This window comes from Hevea brasiliensis, chromosome 6 (genome assembly GCF_030052815.1).
Source record: "Hevea brasiliensis isolate MT/VB/25A 57/8 chromosome 6, ASM3005281v1, whole genome shotgun sequence".
NCBI lineage: Eukaryota > Viridiplantae > Streptophyta > Magnoliopsida > Malpighiales > Euphorbiaceae > Hevea > Hevea brasiliensis.
In genome coordinates, this window is record NC_079498.1 from 37,159,532 (window position 1) to 37,179,677 (window position 20,146).

Genomic DNA, 20,146 nt, shown 5'->3' on the forward strand with positions numbered 1-20,146 from the left:
AACTCTTGCAACTGGATTTTCAACTCCTTCAATTTAGTAGGTGCCATTCTATAAGGAGCAATTGAAATCGAAGCTGTACCTGGCGTTATCTCAATGGAAAATTCTACTTCACTTTCTGGTGGCAACCTAGGCAATTCTTCAGGGAACACATCAGGGAAGTCTTTTACTGTGGGTATGTCATACAGATTTGGCTTCACCTGCCTAGTGTCAACCACATGTGCCAAGTAGGCTTCACAGCCTTTTCTCATCAATCTCCTTGCAGCAGTGGCTGAGATGACATTAGACAGAAAATCCGTCCTTTCCCCCACAACTATGATCTCATCACCCTCAAGAGTTTTCAAAGTAATTCTTTTCAATCTATAGTCCACTATTGCCTGATGATGTGACAACTAATCCATTCCCAAAATCACGTCAAACTCGTGGAAGGGTAATTCAATTAGGTCTGCCGAGAACGCTTTCCCTTGAATCCTCAACAGGCAACCTTTGTACACCTTATTTACTACCACATTGTGGCCTAGTGGATTAGTGACCAGAATGTCTTGGTCACTCTCCTCTACTTGTATCCCCTTTTCTACAGGTAGCTTGATGCAGATATATGAATGGTTGGATCCTGGATCCATCAATGCATGCACAGGCAAGTTATAGAGGAAGAATATAGCCCTGATGACATATGGAGCGTCTTACTCCTCCTGAGCTCTCATGGCATATGCTCTGGCTAGTGTCCTTGCCTCTAGCCTCTCAGCTGACTCTAATGCTGGCATCTGTGATGTACCAGCTGCCTCAGATTTACTGGGCCTTCTACCCCTTTGAGGTACAGGGGCAAACCTGTTTGCTTGAGCTGGGCCAGCTGTAGCAGTCCTCCATGGACAATCTCTGATCTGATGTTTTATAGACCCACACCGGAAATAACCACCAGTCACTCACCAACACTCCCCCTTGTGCCACCTCTGGCAGTGTGGACAGCGTAAGATATCTGGGCTGGTCCCTTGAACACCGATCCTCGGAGAGCGCCGCGATGGTGTGGACTGGCCTCTCCTCGGTGTGAACTGTGATCTGGGCCTCTGGGACTGACCCTGACTTTGTTACTGACTTGAACTCTAGGCAGGTGGACCTCTGAACTTCTTACTACTGGTCTGCCCTTGGCCTCTTTTCTGTTGTCTATCCCTTCTATTCTTCTCATTTATTCTGACTTTTTCAACCTTTAATGCAGCTTCAACTAACTTTGCAAAATCAATAATCCCCAAAGCTGTTATCATGATCTTAATGTTATCATTCAGCCCTTCTTCAAACCTTCTGCACCTCTCAGCTTCTGTAGGGACTATTTCTCTTCCATATCTACTCAATCTGACAAACTCTCTCTCATACTCTACTACTGTCAGCTGTCTCTGTCTCAGACTGATGAATTCTCTTCTTCTTTCTTCCAAATACACACTGCCTACATATTTCTTTCTAAATTTTGTAAGGAAGAAGTCCCATGTTACTTGATCTGGCTGCACCTCACTGGATACTGTGTCCTACCACTGATAGGCATCATCTTGAAGCAAAGACACAGCACCCTCTAGGTTCTGCTCTGGGGTGCAGTGAAGTTACTTCAGTACTCTTATGGTTTGATCTAACTAATTCTCAGCTGCCACTGGGTCATCTTCTTTCTTACCCACGAAATCCACAGCTCTAAACTTCCTAATCTTTTCTAAGTGAGATTTCTGCTGTGGAGGTGGTGGCAGTGGCATAACCTTGGCCATCTGTCTGAAAAACTCGGCCATTTGTTGAAACATGGCCTGTGGAGGCTGTGCAGGCACCTCTGGTACTGGTGGAGCAAATTCCCCCCTGCCTCCAGTCTCAGCCGCAAGTGGAGCATGACTCTTCACCTCTTTCTCGACTGCCCTCTGTGAAGTCGGGTCCATATCCTAATCAAAATAACCAAAAACAACAGATCTCCATCATTGTCACCTCAACACTTACAAATGCAATGCAATGGTGTGCACTCTATCTAGACCCAGAAACGCCTAAACCTTGCTCTGATACCACTAAATGTGACACCCCTCACCCGTCTACAATGTAGCTAAGCAAGGCATGTCACACAGAGTGCCAGAGTACCTTATCTTATCTTATCTTATTTTAATTTCTAAATATTCATTTTATAAGTTTAAATAGCCTTTTATGTGAAATTCATATCATTTATGTCCTTTATTTTAAAATTTAATAAATTTGAATTACCGCAAATTTTACTGAAAATCCAGCAGAGTGCCGGCTGTAATTTGGAAAAACAGTTCTTCAAAACCTGCTAAAAACACTCCCAATAAATTTTCAAACCCACAACTCCTAACATCAATCCAATTCTCAAAAAATTTTCAAACAATTTCCATAATGTCATTCATATCATAATAATATCAAATTCCTAAAGAAATACTCAATTTTTATTTATTTACAAAATATACAAACATTTACATAAACTTCAAATTTGATAACTTTACAATGTACATGATAAAATCCATATTTACTACAAAATACAAAATATCAAAATACAAAAGAAACCTAATGTCCTACCATGAATGCACTGTAGTGTAGATGACTTTAGACTCCTTATAGATCTGACTAATCACCCAATCTGTGGTCTGCTAGGCTCCTTATCTTTATCTCTAGAACCTATGTGTAGCAAAAAGCAACGCGCTAAGCAATACTGCTTAGTGGTGTCAATATAAAATAAAAATAAAATAAAATAAATATTTATGCAATTTGTTGTTAATATTTTATGCAGACTAAAATTTTTGGTAATTGTTAACAATTTTATCAATTTAGTACATCAGTTAATAATAATTTATTAAGACTTAATATAATTGCCCAAGTAACTTATGCAGCTAACCGGACTGGATAAACGGGTAAACTGGTACTGGGTACCAAGTACCTCGAGCCATCACACCATCGATCATAAAGTGTGTCCCGGTGTGCAACAGAATAGCTGATAAACCATAACAATAATCAGGCACAAAGCCAAGTATCACAATAGTGTCGGAATGGCTAAAAGCCATAATATCACGAAATGGCCACATAAGCCATAAATCACAGAATGGCATAATGCCATATGCAGTACTGCTATCGGAACCCTTTTGATATGCCAACCTATCCAAACCAATCATACTAGGTATACTAGGGCATATTACAAAATTTAATGTGTCATTTTTGTATTTAATATTCATTGGTTACTATTCATTTTACTAGTCAACCAAAATGTTGACTTGTTCATACACAATAGGTAAGTTGGTTCTAATAACACCAACATACCACATTTTGCATTCTACACATGTTGGTATTTGTTGCAAATTCAATTTCAAAACTCATTTAATGTTATTTCAAATTTTCAGATTTCATGCATTATGTTTACTGTTCCATTGGTCATTGCTACAGTAAAAGTTTGACTAAACTCTCTTCATCAAATTTGTTTCTTATTGTCTCTTCTTTAATTTTCTTTTTGAATCACTTCATTTAGAGTTTTCTAGCTCAAGTTATGCTAATTTCTTTAGGACTGGCCGGATTGGTATCTAAGCTTTCCATTGATATAAAATTCAGGTCAATTGGATATTTCTACACTGAGTTATGACCATTTGAACAAACACTGTTCATTTGGTCACTTTTCCAGGGCAGCATGTGTGTTACCCAGATTAGGATAATTTTTAGGTCAACTTTGGTTGGGTTTCTGAGCTAGGTTACTTCACCAAAAATGTTGCATTAAGTGTCTAATTTCACCTCCAATTGGCCTTATACCAATTAGAGCTATACAAGTTCAACTAAAGCTGTTCAAACACACTAGACTCCAATGGTCCAGAATTCCAGCATGAGGGCAGCATGTTCAACTCACCATTCCATGCCACAATTAGTTAAATTTTTAGGTCAAATAATATCAAAAGGTCACCAATTGACCTTAAGAATACCAATTTAACCACACTTTGGCAAAACCCCTAAATTATAATTCCAAACCCTAACTTCAATTCAAAATTCATGCAACACCTATCAATTAGACATACTAATCACTATCAATTAGTATCTACACATCTAACATCCTTTCTAAACCTTTTAAATCCATCAAACCCTCAAACTCTCACTCCCATAAGGCTGGCCGAAATTCCATGCAACCTAAGCATGCATATTTACTTCATTTTTCATCAATTTCTAACCTAACTTAACTTGAATTCATGCTTAAAAGGGAATAAAGTTAAGAAATATGGCACTAACCTTGTTTGATGAAATTCCCAACTTGATAAACTTTCAATTCTCCTCTTCTTTTTACTACCTAGAGGATGTTTAAGGTATAAGGAATAATTTTAGTGAAACAAGCAAGTGGTTTAATGGGATTTTTACAAGCAATTTCTTGTGAGAAGGAGAAGCAAAAATGGAGGTATGTAGAGAGAGATAGGTCTCGGCTGAACAAGGAAGAAGAAGCAGAATTTGCTTTCTTAATTTTGACTTATTTTCCCCTTTTTAAAGAAATTTAAGTGTGTTGTTGAATTGTGATTGGTCCATGAGTTTTTATTGCAACACCCTTGCATAGGCATGATGGCATAATTAAGTATTTAATTCATTTTATTTTTCTTTCTTTTGTATTCATTTTTAAATAAAGTTTTAGCAATATTTATTCATATTTTATGTCATATAATTCACTTACTTAATTGGACAAGTTGGTCAAAAATTATCTCTGAAGGTGAAATGACCAAAATGCCCTTCGTTTTGCTTAACGGACTAAAATTGTCTGTACCGATTTAGAAAATTCTCTGAGCATTTTCTTGGCATTGTAGTGCCATCAAAAGCTCAATAACTCTTCACTGGAGTCCCAAAAATTATTTCACTGGGTTTCCCCATGGGTATAGGGTCGACAACTGTCTTTACAATCGCTTCCCGTTAGGTCACCCATCGCCGGGGCACAGACTCATTTAACTTTGTTGTATTTTATTTCTAAATTTTTTTTTTATTTTTCTTACCATTGTTTGAATTATTTATGACTCCTCACTTTAGTTTAAATAAAATTTTAGATATTCTAGCTGTTCGGACAGACATTAGTCACCAAAACAGTAGAATATACGGACTAGCTAAAGTAAGGGTGTTACACAGTCGAAGTCTAGATTTGACTTTGCAAGAATACACAGACACACACACACACTAGCAAATAAACATATTTATCTTTTCAAGATAGGCATGATTAATGTGCTATTTAATTACTTTTTGTATTAATCATTGACATTTTTATGAGAATTTTATAATTACATTCATTGTCAAACTATGACTAATCGAATCTTATATTTTTTTTGACCTAATGGTCATAGTCATAGATTGAAAAAAAAATTGAGTTTATTAGAGGGAGAGATGCATTGCAGTGATGCATGTGAGCACTTTACTAAAAGGGTGCATAAAAGAAAAATTACTAGATGGGGTGAGTTTAGATTCATTTATCAAAAGTGGGTGATTTTGGTGAATTGGAGGAGAGAGAAAGGGAGATAATAATATAACTAGCATCCCACTATTAAAAAAATAATAAAAAAGAAACAAATTCTTTAAAAATAAAAAAAAAAATTAAAAGAGTAGCCGGATGCTATTTAAAATAATTTCCGACTAGTTGGACGCTATTTTAAGTAGCGTTCAACTACTTTGATAATTTTTTTTACTCTCTTCATTACACTCACACCCACACTAAAATTATCTCACTTGCATTTGCACCCACACAGTCTAATTATTAACTAACTAATAATGTGATATAAAATAATAATAATAATAATAATAATAATAATAATAATAATTATTATTATTATTATTATTATTATTATTATTATAGAGAATAAACAAATTTTAAAATACAAATTATTTATAATTAGATAATTTAATAAGAAAATTAAAAAAAAAGTAGTGAAACAAAGAAAGAAATACAACAATCATTGAAAAATTTTATTTAATTTTCTATTTAAATTTTTTTTCCCATCGTAATTATTAATATTTTTTATATCACATTATTAATTAGTTAATAATTGTAATGTGTGAGTGTAAGTGCAATTGACAGAATTATGGTGTGGATGTAAGCTAAATATGAAATCAAAAGATTACATTACTTCTAATAAACCATATACTTTCGCCCTTTACTCCAAACTTGTACCATCCTTAATAATGCTATCAAGTACCTCTACCACAAATGACAACATAATGATCAAATTTAGAATTGTATCATAATGTGAACCCAAACATGCATTTGTTGCTCTTTTAAGACTAGTTTCTTGATTTAATTCATGACCACTTATCATTTCACTAGCTTTTAATGCCTTGGAAACTTTAGTGGCTTGACTTTCTCGAAGAATATCTTAACACTTACATGAGGTTCCAACAACATCAACAAATTAGCAATCTTATTAAAAAGTGATGCAATATGAATATCGCCTTCTGCAATAGTAACAAAGGTTAATTGAAGCTGATGGGCAAAATAATGTACATAATATGCAATTTCATTCTACCTCATAATTAAGCTTTTCAAACCATTGAATTCACCTCTCATATTAGTAGCCCCATCATAACCTTGGCCCTGTAATCTTGCCATGCTTAATCCATGCCTAGCGAATAATGACTTGATTGATAATTTAAGAGACAAAGCACTTGTATCAGAAATATGCACAATTCCAAAAAATTTCTCAGCCATACAACCATTTTTGTCAACATAATATAAGATAACAATCATTTGTTCTTTCATAGACATATCACAAGACTCATCAGCTAAAATTACAAAGAGATAATCATCCAAATCATCAATAACAACATTCAAAGTTTCAACAACAGAGGCATTTATAATGTCTTTTTGAATATGATGAGTTATTAACTTAAGATTATTAGAAGCATGTCGTCCAACAACATTATTAATTGTCTCATTATGCTCAGCTAAAAACTTCAAAAGTTCAAGAAAACTTCCTTGATGTTTCGAATCATTTGATTAATCATGCCCACAAAAAGGAAGCCCTTACCACAAAAGAAATCATAAACAATCAATTGATGTACCTAATCAGGTTCTATATTGCATTCTTACTTAATCAGAATGTCTATTAAATGCAACTTCTATGTGTTAACCTTGTTTTATTAGTGCTTCACATTTTCTCTAAGCAATATTATGAGTACTATTTGGATCCCCTATAAGAATATCTAATCTCTCATTTTTATTCCAAACATCAAAACCTTCAGTAACACATGAATATTCACTTGCTTGCCAATTTCAAGTCTAAAAAGATAACAATATAAGCAAAATGCAGACTCCTTTACTATATTGTACTCTAACCAATTACCATATTTTTTGTACCAATTGCGATTAAAATGGCACATAATATTACTAATCTTTATTATTTAAAATTATGGTTGTGTGGTTAGTAAGGTCCTTTTTGCAAATATGCCCTTTTTAGTCTGTCTTGGTCATTAGGATTATATTCTGACATTTTAATCCTTAATCCAAGATCAACAGGGAGATTTTCTAAGTCAATCTCATTTAGGGGTTGCCTTGAACTGCTAGTACTTCGTAGTTTTGTTAAGACGACTTTCTTGATTTTGGTCAATCGGTTATTCAAATGGTGATTTTTTTTAGTTACAAACTTATCCATAACTAATTCAAGAGCAAGAATTTGTATTAAATTTAATTTTACAATATAAGTTTAACATATAATAATGATATTACATTTTTTTCATATACTACATGTCAATTATCAAAACAATAAGTATAATAATCAAATAATTATCAATCCACTAAATATAAAATAAGATACTAAAGTAATATAAAATTAGATGAAAACCAATTTGCATTCAAAATTTATTCCACACACACACACACACACACACACATATATATATAATGATCTTTTGATGACTTACCTTCAAATTTAAAATTTTCTTCAGTTTTCTGCACAAAAAAAAAAAATAGGTTGCATAGCAAATTTGCTTTCCATTCCATCGAGACCTTGATTTGCCAATGTGATTATAAAGTCTTTTTATAAGACTAAAAGTAATTTTGTTCTTTTCCTAAAAGGATTACATAATTTCTCATATACCCACTGTAAACTAGAATGCTTAGTGAATAAGGATTTGTGGTCTTCCAACTCTGTCCTTTACCTACTCATGTTAGAACTTTTTGTCTTTAAAATAATTTATTTTATATATATATATATATATATATATATATATATATATATTTAAATTCAGTGGGTTCAATTGACCCTACATAGAAAAAGCTAGTTCTGCCCTTGGTAGAGGGTGTAGATAATAAAAAGGTAAACACTTTATTCGATAACTATTATAATCACGGGTGTAATGCAAGAGCCTTTTACTTAAATTTGTTAATTTAAAGGAAACTTAGATAATAGGTTATTGGCTATGTTAAGCAGAAATGTGTATTTGTACTATGAGGAGACAATTATTTAGTTTAAATTTATTATTCACTGTACTTGAGTAATGCTTTTTAAGATTTGCTTGTTTATATTTTATCATATGGTCATTTATGATGTCTTTGACATAGCTTGAGTTACACTTATTTAATTTAGTGGATTGATCAATTGCTTAAATTTTATGACACTATTTCAACAAAGTCCCAAATTCATCCTTCAGGTAGTGTGTTTTTCAAAATACAAAGACCAAGTAGTTAGTTTCGTTAAAATATAAGGATTAAATTGTAATTTTTCCTTTTTTTTGAGAAAAAACTTCATTAGAGAATCATATATGTATAAACGAATAAAGGTTGAAAGACATTGCATCTGCAATATGAGATGTATTTTAATGATATTTGAGCAAAATAATTTTCAATTTATTGCAATACTTTTTCTATTATAATTGCCAATATTTTATTTGGAAGATTTGTGATATAAGCCTCATATAAGCCCCTTTTCTTTGGCATTACTTTTGAAAAGCATGAATAGTAGATTAGGATTTCTATGTGGCTACCATATGTTTATATAAAATTTTTTGTGGCTATTCATTTGTTGTTTTGCTATGTTAATTAATCATCTACGTTTATTTTTATTTTATTTATTTTTTTTTTATTAAACCTTCCATGTCTCATGTGTCCCAAAAATTTTAGAACTTCCACCTTTCATTTCCACCTTTCATCTTCTAAGAAAATTAGATGCAAGTCTTTTTAATTTTATATTGATCATTCAAGCTTTATTTATTAAAAAGGTGAAAAAAAAATAGCTATAGAATTTAATCATTCCCATAAAATATCTTATGATTGGCTCACATGGAATATCACTTTTCTTGATTTAGAGTTAAATATTATGTAGTATATTACAATTTATTATGATTTTAAAAATTTTGTTTTGTCAGATATATTAAGTAGTAAATATTTTTTTTTTGTTACAGTTGTTTATCTGAACTAAATTGTAACACCCCCGTTTGCATAGCCTGGTAGATCTCACTGTTTCGGTGACCAGTGTCGGTCCGGACAATTAAGGGGATTAGAACCACATCTAAGACAATTAAATAACCTATAAACACAAATAATTAGTAATTGCTAATTAGTTAAGTATAAATAAGAAAAACAAAACATAAGAAGTTAAACGAGCCGAGAGTCACAGCGATGGGTGACCTTCTCGGGAACGACTACGAAGTCAATTTAAACTCAAATTTCGAAACGTAAAATGTGACGCTGCGGTCCTTAGGACCATTACGAACATAGTGAAAAAGAGAAAATCACGGAAAAAGGTTGTTAAGCCAGTCAAATAATTAGGTCAGGGAGCCGAAAGAAATATTGAATTATTTGCAAACCGGGTTGAACAGGCGAGGGGCAATTTGGTCAATTGACCCCGAGAGCTGACTCCTGACCTAACTGTCAAATAAAATCGGAGAAAAGAAAATTTCGGAATCGAGAATTAAATTAAAGAACTAATAGAAAAATAAATAGAGAAAAAAAAAGAAAATGAAAAAGTAAAAAGGTGATGACATCATGCATGACATCATCCATGATGCCATAAAAGTCATAATTAATATAATTAATTAAATAGATTTTTGGGTCTTCTATAAGTAAATAAAAGAAAAGAAAAGAAAAAAATCATTTCCCTCATCTTCCTTAAGCTAGTCGAAACCCTCTCCCTCATCTCACCATGAATGAAACCCCATTAAAGCTTGCTTCAAACTTTTAAACACCCATTTGATCTTACCTTACCCCAAATTCACTCATAAAAACTTGTTTTAGTCACTTGAGAAGAAGATTGATCATCAAAGAAAGGAGAAAAGAAGAGGGAAACTAGAGAATTCAAATTCAAGTGAGGTAAGCACACCAATTTGTAAGTTTGAGATTTAGTAGTTGTGTTTATAGCTTGAGTTACTTAGAAATAAACTTAAAATGAAAAGAAAAATTTATTGAGGGACTAAACTAAATTTCTGCCAACTTGGCTTACTATGCATATGTTTGAGTTTTGATTGAAATTAAATGGTAGGCAAGCTTGTATGGATGTGCTAATGAGATTGGTATGCTTAAATGTGGTTAAATGCAACAAGTTAGTAAGTTAGGGTTTTGGGACACTTAGGGTTAGAGACAAAAATGTGAGAAATGTGTATATGATGTCTTTGACCTAATTTGAAGTGAGAAATGGTTATTTGTGACCTAATTAAGTGTGTTAGAAGTGTTTGAATCAAGACCAAATTTGGATTGAGTATGGTCATGCTACTGGCAGCATGACCAAGTTACCTTTGAAGGACCAAAAATGAAATTTTACAAGTCCAATAGGTATGAGACCAATTGGGAATGAAAATAGACACTAAATAACACAATTTTCATTTAGGAAGCATGCCCAAAAAGTGACCAAAACCTAATGAACAAATTGACCAAACTTAGAAAATTGCAGGCTGCCCTGTACAAACTGACCAAATGAATAGTATTTGTTCATTTGGTCATAACTTGAGCTACAAAACTCCAATTGGAGTGATTCAAAAAGGAGAATAAACTTAAGATATTAGGGAACATTTTCTATGAATGAAGTTTTGCTAAATTCCAACAGTAAAGTGACTAATGGAACAGTGCAACCTAGATACCAAAAACTGAAAATTGACAATTTTGCCTAAAAGACTTAAGTGTTGAGAAAATGACCAAAACCAACAAGTTTGGTAACCAAAATGTGGTATGTGGATGAAGTTGGAATTTCCATACCTATTAAACCTTAGAAAGTCAACAATTTGACTTGAATAGTGTAGTGAATAGTAACCCGAAATACAAAAATTTCAAGAACGTCGAGTTTAGCACATTAGAGCTAGATAAAAGTGAAGTTAAATTTATTTTTAGGTTTATGCTAAGTTATGGTACTGAAACACTGTGAAACTGTATGTTTCAGCTGAAAAAGACTTGGAAGCTTTGAGAGACTGAGTCAAGGCCTAGAGGCGACTCACGTCAGGTTTATGCACAATAAACCTTGTTTGAGCATTTTGTCATTGAAAAATTGATTTAGTATAATTTATGAAAATTTGATGTTAATCATGAATTGTGTTGCCACCTTGTGAATGAAAATATGACTTTGGAAATTTATTGGATTTCTCATAAATTATTTGAATAAATTGTTTTGAATTGATTTTGTGTTCACACTTAGCATGACAGTATCACATTATTCCTCCTCCATTTATGGGGTGAGATCGATTATTTTTCTCCCTCTCTGGTTTACCAGTTGAGGTTGTAGATCGAATGAGTACTCATTAGCTAGCTAGCCACCTCCCTCATTGATTTCGATTAGTGGGGTTGTAGATTGCTTTGTCGTGGTGTACAACACGGCATTGATCGGAAATTTTGTATTATGGCTTAAGTTGTATATGAATTGGCAATACTATGTTTATTCAATTATTTGACCCAAAAATTTTGCTATAATGAGCTTTGATAAATTGTGAAATTTAATTATGCAACATTTAAATTGTGTTTTGTCAATGAATGATTTATGTATTGTATTTCAAATTTTTATTGTGCACCACTGAGTATTTTTATACTCAGCGATAGCTTATTTTGCTGTCGCAGATAAGAGCAAGGAGAAGGCAGCAGAGTGAGCTGCTACTGATATTGAGGACTACACTGATATTTTTGTACGGGTATTGTTTTATACCCTTGTAGTTATTTTGATGTAAATATTACAATGTTTTATGTATCAATGTAAAGTTGAGCAGTTGTATAATAAATTGTAATAATATTATTTTTGGAACTTCTTTTTGTAAATTAAGATTTGTATTTGTGAATTTCATACTTTATGCAATGTGAATGAAATATTTGAGATGATAAACTTTGATTGGGTTGTGGAATTATTTTGAAGTGAATTGAATTGAGTTGACTTGAGATTATTTGGAGGTTGGGAGTTGTGAAAAGTTTATTGGAAGTGTTTTTCTCAGGTATTTGAAGAACTGTTTTCTCAAAATACAGACGAAACTCTGTCAAAATTTTTATAAAATTTGTGGCAAAATTAAAATGGACAAAAATTTTTACTAGTATTTAAGCTTTGAATAAATAATTTTAATTCTTACCAAAATGCTCACCCCTTCTAAAATGTAAGAAAATTGTTTTAAAATCCCTTGTAGGGTACTTAATGAGTTATCGGTAAGTGAAATTCGGTAGTTCATTAGGTAGTCTACGGGATCATGTTATGCCTTACAGAGGGGTAAGGTGTGACATAAATTAATTTAAAGTTTTAAAATTAATTATCTTAACTTTTTAATGAAATGTGTGCTATAACCGGAGATGATAAATATTTTCTTTTAGAAGATAATAGCTTGCACGTAGAATAGGGAGTCATCTATGTTGGCATTATCTATAAAAAAAACTTATTATAAATTTGAGGTGTTGTCAAGTGATAAATAAATAAATTTTAATTAAAATTCACTTATTTTGGAGCAATTTGAGTAGTTGTCTTCTTTACTCGTACATAAAAATTAAAAAATAATTTAAAATTTATAGAAATTATCAACTAGGAAAATGTAGTGTAGCTCTTGAATGCAATTTTATGAATAACTTTTCTAAATACACTCCATAAATATGCCACTCTCAAACATGGTAATTAATAAAATTAATTGAGGACCTATAAAATAAGAAAATTAAAAAATTTAAGTTCATAACACATAAAAAAAATCAACATTGACTCAAATTTACATCTTAGAGTTTGAAATGCCAAACATATCCATTACGCAATAGTTGTAGAGCAACATCATATAGTTACTAAAACCACACCAAAGTACAAAAGTCCATCTTCAAACTTCAAATTTCTTATTTTATAATATATAGAGAAAAAGCCTTTAAACTTTGAACACTATTTGTAATTTTGCAAGTGTCGGTTTCATTTTTGTCTTTTGCCTTTTTCCTTAGATTTCCATGGCAGCATCAATTAATAATTTATGAGTAAAGCCTTCTGCATAGTTTGAGTGCATTAATTTATATATATATATTTTTTTGTCATGATCCAAACTTGCCACTGGATTGACTCCTGCCTAAAATTCAAATTATTTAATCAATGTAAGTATTTTTTTTTGTTTAAACTTTATATTAGTTGGGATTTATTTTGTATGAGTTAAAAACTTACCAATTGATTGCACAACCTTTGTTTCTCCTCTAATTCTTCATTCGGGACAAATATCTTCTTCATAGTGTAGTTTTCATAAATCTCTTTCAAATTGTAGTCATTCATTCAAATTTGGAAAAAAAATTCTTTCCTTTTAATTTTCTTGAGAAGCAATGCGTATTATAAGTATTATCATTTTATTTTTCAAATAGAATAATTGCTGGAATGCCTAATAAATTTTGGCTTCTCTATTGAACACCACAAATGCAGTGCAATCACTAACATCACCTACTTCTATTTGCAATTTAAACCTTCATGCAAAAAATAATTCACAAAGCAGAACATAAATCTTACAATTAAAAATAAGCAATGTATTTTTAAGCTCAAAATGAACCTTGCAATTGCACTTCTTGGTTTCCTACAGCAATCATTGCACTAATAACTATATTCCATTTCAATAAGTTTTTTTTTTTCTATATATATCACATGCCAAGTAGTACCATATGAATGCATCATCTGCCTCTTTTATAGTAGAAAGTATTGTGAAAGTTTCTCCTAAATTTATAAAGTACTATCATTATAATTAATATTTTCAAATACTTAAAAATAATTCTTGTTTGAAAATTAAGGAAATGCACCAGGTTATCTGACTCTCATGTCATTTGCTTTATTTCTTGCAATTTTCTTCTATTTCTGATGATTTTGTGCTCAACTGATTCTTTCACATGATTTATAGTGTGGAGCATCTTAATAGGATTTTCAACTTATGCATGCCAAGCAAAATATCATTTCCATTATTTATTTATTTTTTTGCAATATGTGATATTAAAATATAAAAATATATTGCATTATGGTGTTAACCTTAGAAGAAATCAATTAAGTTGACAAATGTTGAGATTCACATGGATTTTGCTAATAATGGTTGAGAACAGTATATATTGTCATGTAGTATAATCAATTATCAATTATTTCAAGTATCAATATCATTCTTTATAGCTTAATAATATGTAAATAGAAAAAAGTTAACTAAAAATTTCTTAACAATACCAAAAGTTAGGATGGATATAGTTAGTTCACAGTTGTCACACATCTTGCTTTCATGTAGTTCCGTAGGTATTTATACCATAAAGTAACTTTAACCATATTTTCACTTTTACAAATCATAAATTCTAACCATTTGGTATATTATGGTTACATATAATTGAAAATAAATATAAAAAATACACATCAGCAAATACAAATACTGCAACATTAACTTCATCTTACTAGTCAATCGTCAACTCCAGTTTTACCTTTTAAATCTTTATTTCTTTTACATTTGCATCTATTAATGATCCAATGCCTATAACTCTACCTATAACATCAGCAAAAAAAAAAAAATTTGTTCATTTGTATTACATTTACTTCAATTTTATGCATTAATTTTATTTTTCATATGGATCTTGCTAGTCAGCAATGAATTGTCATTGCACCTTTCATAATCTTCTTCATATCAACAAACTCAAACTTATGGTAAGGAATTGTATTAATAGGCCCTTCTACTTTTGTAATTTTGGTGATCATAAGGAAAATAATCTTATTATTATTAGAAATAGGCCTATAATTTTGTAAAGCAGTAACAAAATTGATGTTTTCTATTATATACACTTGACCCTCATTTAATTGGCTTTTAAACTTTTCTATTTAATGCTTCCAAATAGTTACTTGAATCATGGTTCCCTACTATAGGATTACAATAGAATCAATAATTGTTAAATAGTGATTTTAAAGGGAATGCAATATATCATATAATTTTGCAATTAAAAAAATTTGAAACAATAAATTATAAACTAGAACATATTCATCCAATAATATCATATACATGCTAATCACATAATTTTATTTTTTGTGTTAGCCAATTCCCATAATATGATAAGCGTCACTTTGATTCTCTACCTTTTTCACTTGTTAATTAATTAATGTTGTCAAATGTAACACCCTCCCTGTAGCAACTCTGTACATTCTACTGTTTCGGTGACCAGTGTTGGTCCGGACAGCTAGAACGTCTAGAAAAATATTTAAACTAAAGTGAGGAACTATAATTAACTCAAATATTAATAAGAAAAATTTAGAAAAAATTTTAGAAATAAAATACAACAAAGTTAAATGAGCCGGTGCCCTAGCGATGGGTAAACTAGTGGGAAGTTGCGGTTCTTGCAACTAGGAGCCCTAGACCCGGGGAAAAATTCATAAAATAATTTTTGAGACTCCAGAGAATGGTCATTGAGGTTCCTATGACATTAGAATGCCAAGAAAATATTTAGAAAAATTTTTCAATCGGTACAGACAATTTTGGCTCAATAAGCCAAACGGAGGGCATTTTGGTCATTTCGTCTTCAGAGATGATTTTTGGCTGACTTGTCCAGTTAAGTAAATAATTATTATAACATAAAATATGAATAAATATTGCTAAAAATTGAATTGAAAATGAGTAGAAAAAAAAAAAGAAAAGAAATGGAATAAATGAGAATTTTGACATCATTATGATGTCATTAAAACCCCAATGACCAATCATATTGTGGCACATTTCCTTAACCCATTTAAAATCAATAAAATGGGCAAAAAATGAAAGAAAAATCCAGCTTTCTTCTTCTTCTCATTTCCAGCTGTGAACCTTTTCTTCCTCCATTAAAATTCCTTTCATTTTCTCTCTTCCAAACCTTGAATTCTCACCACTAAACCTTAAGTTCTCTTCATTAAAAATTATCCTTACCTCTTGGGAAGATGTTTGGTAGCCAAGAAAACTAAAGAAAGTGAAGGAAAAATCTAAGTTGGGTTAAGAGAAAATTCTGCCACTAAGGTTAGTGCTATATCTCTCCATTTTTCTCTTTAAATTTGAAGTTAGGTATATGGATTTAGTTAGAAATTCATGAAATTAAAAGAACATATCCATGTATGGACCACTTAAAATTTGTTGGCAGCCTTAGTGATGGAAGTGTTGATGAGTTTTGAATGAATTTAAGTTGTATATGGGTGGTCTTGAACATGAGTATGAGACATAAACATCATTAAGTATGTTGAATTGATGTATGTGCATTAATGGATATTTGAAAATTAGGGTTTTGAGCTATATTAGGGTTTGGCCATATTGATGGTAAATGAAAGTTTTAATGGTCAATTAGTGACCATTTGGTTATGGGTAAACAAGAAATAAAGTGTGTTTAGTGATGGGATTTGGGTTTAGTGTGGCTGGCCTAGGTGACCTGCAGAATTGGACATGAGTCCAGCAGGTTTGGGCAGCCATAACTTGAATTGTAGAGGTTCAATTGGTATTTGACCAATTGGACATGAAACTAGACACATAATGGAACAACTTTGGTGAAGAAACCATGCCTATAAGACCAAACCAAGTGGACCAAAAGCCTGCCCCAATCCGGGTGACCTGCAGTCTATTTCTGCAGAATGACCAAATGAACAGTGTTTGGTCATTTGGCCATAACTCAGTGTAGAATGGTCCAATTGACCTGAAATTTTACCCACAACAAGCTGAGATATAGAACAACAACTTTCATGAAGAAACCTAACCCAAATTATGACCAGAACCTATCCAACAAGTGAGTTGAAGTCACTGTTCATTGCACTGTAGATATGGTCAGTCCAGAAAAATTTCAATCCGGCCAGTTGTGGTTTTTGGACCATAACTTGAGCTACAAAACTCCAAATGGAGTGATTCAAAAAAGGAAATTCAACTAGACAAAATAAGGAACAACTTTCATGTTGATCATTTTGCCAAATTCCCACTGCAAAATTGACCAATGGAACAGTAAAGACAAGGCGTAAAAACTGAAAATTCTGCCCAACTAACATTAAGCTTAGAAATGGTATTGACAACCAATACCAACAAATTTTGAATGCAAAATGTGGTATGTTGATGATATTAAAACCAATGTACCTATTGCCTATGCAAAAGTCAACATTTTTGTTAACCAATGAATGGAATAGTAAAACTAAAACTTAAATTCCAAAAATTGTGAAACTTAAAAGTGTGAAATGCCCTAGTATACCTAACAAGATTGGTTTGGATAGCTTGGCATGCCAATAGGGTTCAGTTAGCAGTACTGCACATGGCATTATGCCATTCTGTGATTTCATGGCTTTTAGCCATTCTGACATTGTGTTGATATTTGGCCTTATGCCTATTGTTATTACAGCTTATTAGCTGTTCTGTTGCACACCGAGAGATGCTTATGTGACCGATGGTGTGACGGCCCGAGGTACTAGATACCCAGTGGCAGTTTACCCGTTTATCCAGTCCAGTCATCCAGTATATGTTACTTGGGCACTCAAAAATGAAAGTGAACCAATTTAATGAAATAATGAATAGAACAAGTACATAATAAATAAGATTACCAATAATGATCAAAAAATAAATAAATAAATTAGGAAGGATAAAAATGATTGAAATAAAATAGGGTGTTCCGGTACACTGTGTGGCATATCTTACTCGACTATACTATAGACAGGTAAGGGGTGTCACATTTAGTGGTATCAAAGCACGGTTTAGGCATTTCTGGGCCTAGATCGAGTCCATACCATGCATTGCATTTGTAAGAGTCGAGGTGACACTAATGCAGATCTGTTTGTGTTTGTTATTTTGAATAGGATATGGACCCTACATCATAGAGAGCAGTTGAGGAGGAAGTGGAGAGTCATGCTCCACCTACACCAGCTGAGACTAGGGGTAGGGGAGAACCTGCTCCACCAGCTCCATCAGAGCCTGCTCAACCTCCACAGGCCGTGTTCTAGCAAATGGCCGAATTCTTTAAACAAATGGCTGGGGTAATGCCACCACCACCACCACCTCCACAACCGAAATCACACCTGGAAAGATTGAGAAAATTTGGAGCAGTGTACTTCTTTGGCAAGAGAGAAGATGATTCTGTTGTAGCTGAAAATTGGTTGAACAGAACAGGAAGGGTTTTAAAACAACTCCACTGCACTCCTGAATAAAATCTAGAAGCTGTTGTATCTCTGTTGCAAGATGATGCATATGAATGGTGGGATACGATGTCCAGTGAAGTACAGCCATAAGTAATAACTTGGGACTTCTTCCTCTCCGAATTTAAGAAGAAATATGTGGGTAGTGTATACCTAGAAGAGAGAAGAAGGGAATTCATTAACCTAAGGCAGAGACAGTTGACAGTGGCCGAGTATGAAAAGGAATTTGTCGGATTGAGCCGCTACGGAAGGGAGATAGTCCCTAATGAAGCTGAAAGGTGTAAGAGATTTGAAGAGGGATTAAATGACAATATAAAGATCATGATCACTGCTTTGGGAATCACAGACTTCACCAAGTTAGTGAAAGCTACAATAAAAGTTGAAAAAGTAAGAATAAGTGAGCAGACTAGAAGGGAGAGACAGCAGAAGAGGGGCTCAGGTCAGTCTAGTTCATCTCCTACACCTGGAAAGAAGTTTAAAGGTCCACCTACACAGAGTTCAGGTCAACCACAAGGTCAGGGTCAGTTTCAGGGGCCCAGGCCACAGTTCACCCCTAGGAGAGGTCAGTCCGCACCATCAGTGGGCAGCTCTCCAAGGACGGGATTTAGGGGACTAGCCCCAGCATCTTCTGCATGTCCACATTGTCTGAAATGGCATAAGGGGGAGTGTTGGAGAGTGACTGGTGCCTGCTTAAGGTGTGGGTCGACAGAGCATCAGCTAAGGAACTTTCCACGCAAAACTACTACATGGCATCTTCTGCATGTCCACATTGTCTGAAATGGCATAAGGGGGAGTGTTGGAGAGTGACTGGTGCCTGCTTAAGGTGTGGGTCGACAGAGCATCAGCTGAGGAACTGTCCATGCAAAACTACTACAGCTGCTCCAACACAAGCGCATGCACTGCCATCGCACCACAAAGGGGTAGGAAATCGCAACTGACGCAGTTGGGACCATCACAGAGGCTCAGATCTCGAGCCGCCAGAGAGGCTCGAGGCGGACCACTGCCAGAGCCTATGCCATGAGAGCTCAGGAGGAGCAAGATGCCCCGGACGTCATCAGGGGTACGTTCTCCCTCTACAATACATCTGTGCATGCATTGGTGGATCCAGGATCCACTCATTCATACATCTGCATCAACCTACCCGTAGAAAGGGGGATACTAGTAGGGGAGAGTGACCAAGACATTCTGGTCACTAATCCATTGGGCCACAGTGTAGTAGTGAACAAAGTATACAAAGGTTGCCCGTTAAGGATTCAGGGGTATGAATTTTTGGCAGACTTGATTGAGTTGCCTTTCCATGAGTTTGACGTGATTTTGGGAATGGACCGGTTGTCATGTCATCAGGTAATGGTTGATTGTAAACTGAAGAGGATTTCTTTGAAAACTCCTGAAGGTAATGAGATTTCAGTTATGGGGGAAAGGACAGATTTCTTGTCCAATGTCATTTCAGCCACAGTTGCAAGAAAACTGATGAGAAAAGGCTGTGAAGCCTACCTAGCACATGTGGTGGATACTAGGCAGGCTAAGCCAGATCTGTGTGACATACCCACAGTAAAAGACTTCCCAGATGTGTTCCCTGAAGAATTGCCTGGCTTACCACCAGAAAGTGAAGTCAAATTTGCTATTAAGATACTGCCGGGTACAGCACC

At 33.6% G+C, this 20,146-nt stretch overlaps 1 protein-coding gene across 1 annotated transcript in view; it reads right to left on the reverse strand.

The window, feature by feature from the left end:
• Positions 1 to 1,097: 1,097 nt before the first annotated feature.
• The window catches only part of LOC131180632 (uncharacterized), a 53,859-nt gene continuing 34,810 nt past the window's right edge, over positions 1,098 to 20,146 (reverse strand). Inside the window, exons 2-5 of the mRNA XM_058147985.1 lie at positions 6,523 to 6,936; positions 6,350 to 6,417; positions 1,800 to 1,907; positions 1,098 to 1,220 (exon numbers count right to left, since the gene is read on the reverse strand). Coding sequence (XP_058003968.1) covers positions 1,098 to 1,220; positions 1,800 to 1,907; positions 6,350 to 6,417; positions 6,523 to 6,936 — 713 coding nt within the window. The remainder of the gene's footprint in view (positions 1,221 to 1,799; positions 1,908 to 6,349; positions 6,418 to 6,522; positions 6,937 to 20,146) is intronic.